Source organism: Phragmites australis, chromosome 2 (genome assembly GCF_958298935.1).
Source record: "Phragmites australis chromosome 2, lpPhrAust1.1, whole genome shotgun sequence".
In the NCBI taxonomy this organism is placed as follows: Eukaryota; Viridiplantae; Streptophyta; class Magnoliopsida; order Poales; family Poaceae; genus Phragmites; species Phragmites australis.
Genome location: NC_084922.1, coordinates 50,419,129 through 50,427,436, shown reverse-complemented (window position 1 = coordinate 50,427,436; position 8,308 = coordinate 50,419,129). Strand labels below are relative to the sequence as shown.

Here is an 8,308-nt window from a genome sequence, read left to right as displayed (position 1 = left end):
TACACAAAATATAAATAAAATCTAAAAATTATGAAATTGGTGAGAATGGATAGTGTTTGAATTTAGATAAATATTAGCGAAAGAATCATAGAAAAACGGAGCTAAAACGAAAGAGAAACGGGCTTCAAAAAATTAAATATGGGAAAAGGTTACTGTTCATTAGGCATGTTACTGCTCATCTGGTCTGGCGAAGGTTTTGACGGGCCATGGCCGGAACCGTGCAATCGCTAACCGGAGTTGAGAGCGATGGCGCCAACAAGGGAAAACGCGGAGAGACAGTCTGCGCAATGTTCTTGGGCATCGGGAGTGAGTGGTGGCGTGAGAGAGGGATCTCCATGCTCGGCTTGGTCGGTGAGGCACCATCAGTGGCCAGCGATGGAGGCGGAAGCCGGTGGCTTGGTGGCGGCTCGGGAGAGAGGAGGAGGGGTTAGGCGGCGGGGCAAGGAAGGTGAAGGGTGGTCAGGTGAAGCACGTCACATGACCTAATTGGTTGGCAGCGGTCTCTGGTGATGGATCGATGGCGGCTGTCATCTGAGAGAGAGAGAGAGGTGGAGGACGGAGCTTGCCTCGGCGAGTGGAGGTGAGGTGCGAAGGGCGAGTGGTCGAGCCTTTATAGCTTGGCGACAGCTACAACGGCCAGCAGTGGGGTCCAATGGCGGAGCTCCGCTTGTGGTACAACGTGCAATGGCTTGTAAATGGCAATTGGACGCGGCGATGTAGCGGCATGAGCGGAAAAAGCGACGCGACAGCCAAGGTGGTGGTGGTGGCCTTTTCCTCGTGCGCGTGGCTGATCCGACAAGGTTCTCGGATGCTATCGTCGTGCAGTACTAGAGAAAATTTTACCTAGCTTTACTTAAGGAAAAAATTAACTGGTCAATTTTTTTAGGGCACGGTGTAATTTTAACTTTGAACCAAAGGAAAACTAAATTTTCTAAACGTGGCCAAATTTTTGCTTCTTCTTCGAGGGAGTATCACGCTGTTTTGTTCTGGGTTAGTGTTTCAGACTATGTCCATGATCATAAAAAAGGAAAAAACACATTACTAGATGACGACGACGACGAGCTCGATTTTTATTTCTGCAGCATGGACTTGGCTACCGAGATGCACTTGTCCCTAATCATGGAGAAGTGCGCCAAAAGCTGGTCCCTGTCCGGCAGGCACTCCTTGACAGCTTCGTTGGCGGTGTACTCCTTCGCCCACCGGCGCAGAGCAGGGTATTCTTCGTCGTTCAGGATGCTCACTCCAGCCACTTCCTCAAGCACACGGAGCCAGTGTGCCAGCATACCGGCGCCGGCTACGTCAGCGAGACCGATGGAATCGCCTCCGAAGAACCTCTTCTCCCTGAGCTGGTCCTCCACTAGCGCCAGGTTCTCCCTCGCCTCCTTCATGGACGCCTTCTGCACCTCGCCCTCCGTCCACAGCGCCGGCCACAGCGACTTCAGGCACTGATCACAAGAGTGTGTATGTAGAGACGTGAAAACTGAAGCTGCATATACCAACGAGACTTGCAACCGTAGCACGATTCGTAACCTTTTCATCGAGGAAGTGCGCCCAGAAACGGGCGGTGGCCCTGTCGTAGGGGTCGGCGGGCAGGAGCGGCGGCCCCTCAAAGGCCTCATCGACGTACTCGACGATGACGAGCGACTCGCAGACGGCCCGGTCGCCGTGGAGGAGCACGGGCACCTTCTTGTGGATGGGGTTGTGCTTGAGCAGCAGCTCGCTCTTGCAGCTCATGTCTTCGCGGATGAACTCGTAGGGTACGCCCTTGAGGCGCAGGGCCACGGCGGCGCGGTGGACGAACGGGCTGTTGGAGGAGCCGATGAGCTTGACCGGCTCGGCCATCTTCGGTTCCGTTGCAGACAGAGAGAGCGTGTTGTGTTTTGTTACGAACTGCCAGGTTGCTTTTCAGGACCAAATGTATATTCCTCGCACCACTAGAGCCACGCCTAGTGCAGAGTATTTGCTTGAAAGAGCTTCTGTTTTAATAATTTTTAGAGTTAATGATTTTTAGTTTTAGAAATTTCTAGAGTTGTAACTATAGACAGATCCAGAGTCTTTTTGTTGAAACATCTTATTTTTGTTTTAAATTATTTTATTTTATCTTATAAACTTCAAATCAGCTTGAGCTCAGCATGACCTGACTAATGTCAAGTTAGTCAAATAAAAATCACTTTTGCTTCGTTCCTGCAGACTGAACTGTCACTAGCCGGTACCAAACAAAAGTTTTTGGTCAAAGCTCAAGAGCTCAATTGGACCCTGCACCTGCAGAATAAATGGGCTACTTTTTTTCTTTTGAGGTTGCTATGGGCCACAAATGAGCCGCAGCCCATCTATTATGTTGGGTCGAAACTTTAAATTTGAGGCCGATGTTTCAGACGATTAAAATGTTTCTCAGGTGCAACAATTACACTGAGAGATTGTGCTCGCTAATTTGTGCGAAGCAAATGAACACACGAGGCACCATGGAAATCTCACACGCGGAGACAGCACCCTCTTCATCTGTTCCCCGGCCTTTGGAACTGGATGCTGACAGGTTGTGGTGTTGAGATTATCAGGATCGAGTCCTGCAGCAGCAGTTCTGTCTGCCGCTTGCGCCGCAGAAACGCACCATAGTGTGCAGTCCACAAGTTTCCGTGAAGCCATCAGCTGGTAGTGGGATGTAGTGGCAGATGTGTGGTCGCTTGACCGGTGGAGTCGAATGATTATATTTCTATGGTGATCGATCGGAAAGCGCCTCACCGAGTGGCCACACCCCCAGACGAGGAAAAATACTCTAAAAAGCGAGCCTAGGGACTGATCGATGTAACCTCCACTATCTCGCTGACCGGTGACTCTTTCTGTGGCCTCTGCAGATATCATACGAGCACTAGCCACAGTCGAGGAAGTAGGGGAGTCATGATTCATGAAGCCTGAAACCTATAATCTTGACGTCCGTTATTAGAGTTGGAAACTTGTAGTGCTTACAAACAAGAGCTTTCGAAACTTTCGCTTTCAAGTGGGGTCTCAAGTTGAAACTCACGGGCTAATTGTCCTTGTCCACACAAATTTCGCAGGATCTGTTTGGTGGTAGCTTAATAGTACCAGTAGGAGAGGTTGACCCTAGGGAAAATGCTGTTTGTATGTGAGCAAGAGATCTAATGATAGTAACTTTTCCTTTTGAAGTATCGGTACTGATAACGTCTATGGAGGATTCTAGAACTCTCCGATTGAGAAGACGGAAGGTACCCCTGTGTCGTGTAGAATCATCCGCACCTCCGTCCTGGCATCCAAAGGCTAGTTCAGGTAGGACCAGGACTATCCTGTATTTTGGCTAAAAAAACCATAATTATGTAGCACACATAAGCCCATTAAAAATGAGAAGCTCCAGGTAGACAGGTCGACACGGAGAGAAGCCCCAGGCTTGCATCCGCGACATCCCTCTGGGCTCTGCCGGCGGAGGGCGCGCGTGCGCGGCAGGCGGTCAGCCATGTGGCGGGTAAGCAGCATGGGCGGATGGGCCTGGTGTTCACGTCTGGGTGCAGCTCGACCCACAGGACCGTTTGGCCGGACGTCGGTACCGTGACGACGAGGTAGTCGGTGTACACCGGCCTGTTGATGCCCCTGCTCCAATCTATCACGTTCATGTCCTCCTGCGCCGTCTGGTTGTTGATGTTGATGTAGATGTAGATGTAGATGTAGAAGGCTCGCTGGTTTAGCTTCATCGGGTATTGGATCTCGTAGAAGTGGAGTCTTACGATGCAGTAGAACCCAAACTCTTGTGCGGCTCTATCTTATATAACGACGAGAGTTAATAAATTTTTTTTAAAAAAAGAATATAGTAAAAATCATGGTCAATGGGCAGGATCCAGTGAGGTTCTAGTTCAGATTGATCTACATGTTGGGGCCCATCGACCTCGCCGAGGCATACATGCTCTCCGGTGTGAAGTACGACGGCACCACCGGCCCATACTGGATGCTCACATTGATGTCCTTCCCATAGAACACGCCAAATGCCACACCAAATATATAAGGGGTATCATCATCCCACGAGTGATATAGGAGGCTCTACCGCCGATACTAGAGCGGTACATAGTTTGGTATGCCATGTCGGTGCAGATCGACATCGGGTCGGGCGCCTGCCATTTGTGAAGGTCGCGCTGGTATTGTGAACATGCATATTGGATTTGAAAACTTAGAGTGTTCAATGGGTATACCAGTAATAAAATCCTAGCTCTGCCACTACGTCATGTGAGAGCAGTTATTTGTTTTACGGAAATAGTGGACTTTTTCCTTAGTTTATTTATAGAGAAATTTTACGGTGGTCCAAAATTAATATGAGCCATCTATTTTTAGAGTCCAACGATCCAGATTAGTCAGAATACTACTCATTTTCTACTAGTAGTATAGGTAGTATATGTGAGTAGTATAGTAGTATTAGGGTTATTTTGGGAAGAAAAATACGTTGCATAAAACTAATTAACTGCAATTATGTGTCTCTAAATAGAGTAATATTTCATTGTTATTTTAACATTTTAATCTGTCTTCGGCATGAGAGTTCATTTGCTACCCATCGGCTAGGGTTAGCGATCCGATGTTTGCGACGTCAATTTTTCTATTAGCAAAAGCATGATAGTTAATTTTAACAAAATTGCCACAATTACCAAAATATCCAATTATATAGATCGTCGGATTAGATTTATACTACCTCTTACCTCTAGGTAGTATGGACCACCGTAAAAGAGCTCTATTTATAACTCTGCGTGTACTAATTATGTTTTCATGGCTGCCCACTATTTCATCAACAACTACCCAACATCGATGTTACTTATCATGGCAAGGATGGTACTGATGAACTACACGTGCTCAAACTAATCAGACGAGTTCTCGAATCGCCGTTTCCCAGCTACAGTGTAGACAGGCGAGACATGTGATCCTCAAAATCCGACGTCGATCTTGCCGATTTCTCCTCCGCCGGTGGTCTTTCGGCACCAAAGAAGGGGGGAAATGGGTGGATCCACATCCTAACTAGCTAATAGAGTAGATTAGTAGTTGTTAGGTTGCAGATTAGGTAAGTTTGGTATTGGTTTCGTTTCAGAGGTGCTTGTGGTGGAGCGTCGTCGTCTTTTGATCCTCCGGGCTATCTATGTGTGTTTGTTGGCTCCAATGATATCTTCTGCGACGACCTCAAGAGGTATGTGTTCCGATTGGGGAGATTTCTCAAATCCCCTTGGTGTTCGATCAGTGCATAGGGGTTGCCGGATTTTTGTTTGGAAACAGCGGACAAGCCTACTAGGTCTACAGCTTTAGCAAGCCTGAGGTTGGTGGCACCAGCTTGAGGATCCTTACGGAGTTTGGTGTTGAGACTACCGATGCTCGTCCAGTGTCCCAAATATGGTTTGGTGGAGTTTCCGAGTCGCTAGTTGTTATGGCTTTACCATGTTTAGGTCGTAACGTCAACTATGTAAAAAGAAGATAAGGTCTTTGGTGTCCAACGTCGTTATCTTTAGCTTGTCGGCATCGAAGACATGGCAGTGGTTGAAGATGGTAGAAACGCTCCAGTTGTCTTTTTTGCGATTTCTAATTGTTGTTTGGGAGCGACTGTAAAATGAGGATGTATTTGCACTATATATGAATGAAATCGCTTTCTCTTTAAAAAAAGGACGGTACTGATGAAGAAGACATCGCAACGACTGAACAGAAGATACTCCTACTACGGTTGCAAAAAAAAGGAGGGCGAAACAAGCAGCACCCTATTCCTGGCAATGCAGTACAGTACGTACCAAAACCGATGCACAGGCATCAGACATGTGCAATTCAATTACTACAGCTGAACTGCTCGCTGCTATACAGCAACGAAAGATGGATCAATCATCGATCAGCGTTAGGTCCGTACGTACGTAATAGCAGCTGGCTCTGAAGAAGCAACGGAAACAGTTGGATGCGCGTAACGCTCCAGATTTTCGTCGCCATGACGAATTGACGAGTGCAGACAGGCACGCGTGTACAGCCTGCCCAACTTGGCCAAACTAAAATCTGCGTGGAAATTTATTCCGGGCCGAAAGATTCTTGGATGTAACTACATACGTAACGTTGTCGCTAAAACGTAGAGCTCGTTAAGAGTTAATTCACGCTGTCAGTAACAATAAATTTGTTAAGAGTTAGCTCACTTGTTAGTGATAATGTCGCCCTATAGCAGACGCGTCCATTCAAAGGCATGGGTGGAAATCTATCCCGGTCTCGACTTGACCTTGCTGACAAGTCACGAAACGAGCGAATTGGGTTCGTTGCAACGCGCAGCGTCCAAAGACGGAGCTTGCTTTGTCTTTCCTGACGGACAAGTGAAGAGCACGCAATCACGGACGAGCGTGTGTCGAGCTGTTTTGCTTTACGAGTACGACTAGTTAACAAATCGTCCTTGACAGTCATAGTTACGCAATTGCGTATACGTACTTCGCCGGATGATTGCGTTTTTATACCACGCGCTTAGTGGGTCAATGCACCTTGCTACGCGTGTGGCGAGGAAAAACGTTGCATCTCGTTCTTCGTGGAAAACTAGAACACGTACAAATTCGATCAGAGGCGAATACTTTAACGTCTCGTCTCACGGGCGCCCGATTAGGCAAAAGATTTTAGGATGCAACGTGAATTTCTTTTGCTGGTCTCTGTCTCTCGTCGCAACTCGCAGCTTGCATCCAGTGGCAAACTCTGACATGTAACATGCAGACGCATCTTAGCTTGCAGCTCCAGAGAGGTAAGCCGATAGAAACAGAGAGATGCACTCCGGCGCTCGGTTGCCACGCTCAGCGACACTACTACTGTACGAAATGTCAGTATCAGCACAAACGGTTTGCAGTTGCGTAGTGCAATCATGACACATCCATGACGACCGTGAGGACGTGAGGTGCTTCAGTTTGCCTCCTGAAACAACAATTCCAGTCGAATGAATCGCCCAACGAAGAGCTAGGTCCCCAGTCCCAGTATAAACAGAGTCCTGGTCACTCCATCTAAACACACGGAGAGGAGATTTGGAAACGGTACAGCCAAGCAGGCAGGGGGCGGAGCTAGACATCGGCCAACCTGATTCTGACCCCTTATTGTTCAACATTTTTTAAGAGTGAAGAGGTCAGGACACGCCGGTGAGCTTCGTGATGACGTCCTCAGTCGGATCCTCGCTACTGGAGGTGGTCTCTCCGCCGAGCTCGAGCTTCCTGACCTCTTCTTCTTTCCAGAAGAGCTCCACTGTAACAACAAGCAACAGCTCTATCGTCATAACTGAAGTAGCTCCTATAGCGCCCCGCTACTCCAACCGGTTCAAGGAGCCTCACCACGACTCTCGATTCCGAGCCTCAATCTATTCCTTTCCGCGAATCGACTCAAGCTGCACCGCCTTCTCTCCTAAGTCTGATAGCCGCGCAGTGCTACATTGCGCTTCCAAATTCGTCAAACCCGGTGAGCCATCTTTCGATTCATTACATTGACGAGTTCTTAGCTTGGTCGCGTAGCTCTTTGAAGCCTCCTCCTTTGGAATTCGTCGCTGGACAGGACCTTCTGGTCCATTTCCCTGATGCTGGTCTCCGGCGTCACCATGCTACAGTAAATTTGGCATATCTTTGTTTTGAACCTCCGCCACGGCAAGCAGGTAATGTCATCTTTGTTATAAGAAGGTTAGAGATAAACTTTTATATATTGTATCTGATGTAACGATGATATTTAATAAAAAAACCTTATAAAAAAAAGAAGAAGCAGGTAATGGCATACGTCTCGATTACAACTTGCAACGAGTGGCTGCTATCAGCGGGGAACAAAGAGAGACGACATCGTCCGGGCCGGGCGCCGGCCCTGCCGAGGTGACGGCAACCACACACGCCAGATGCCACTTTCCGGGGCATTCACGGGTCGTGTGGCCTACCGGACCCCCACGATGGTTGCCCCTCGCTTCACGGGCGCGGCCGGTAGCGCGGTGAGCCGGACTCCACGCCACTTGGAGCTGGATGCCCGTGCACCTGCACCTGTCTGCATCGGCCGGCTCTTCCCGGGGAGGTCGTCGAGCAAATCACTAGCCTAGGACATATGGAGACTGGCGATATTTTCCTATCGGCTGGGCTAGTAGTAGGTGTAGTAACCAAGGACATGGCATGTGAAAGAATGGCTGGCAAACGAAATAAATGGCGCTTCACGAATCATTGCCATCCGCTCTCCCAAAATTTTTGCTCCATTGGTGAGGTGAGGCCGAGGCCGAGGGGGACAGCAGTGGGAGCGACATCGGAGGCAACAGGGACCCCATGGCATCGGGCCCATTTGCTCGTGTTGGCTAGTAGCATATAACGCA

At 48.6% G+C, this 8,308-nt stretch overlaps 1 protein-coding gene across 1 annotated transcript; it reads right to left on the bottom strand.

Moving 5' to 3' along the window:
* Window positions 1-927: 927 nt before the first annotated feature.
* On the bottom strand, window positions 928-1,920 carry LOC133909597 (glutathione transferase GST 23-like). The gene is made up of 2 exons (XM_062352100.1): window positions 1,531-1,920; window positions 928-1,445 (listed from the first exon to the last, which is right to left on the bottom strand). Exons 1-2 carry the CDS (start codon window positions 1,840-1,842, stop codon window positions 1,071-1,073), a joined length of 687 nt encoding a protein of 228 aa, XP_062208084.1. The 5' UTR covers window positions 1,843-1,920; the 3' UTR covers window positions 928-1,070.
* Between the last annotated feature and the right edge of the window lie 6,388 nt (window positions 1,921-8,308).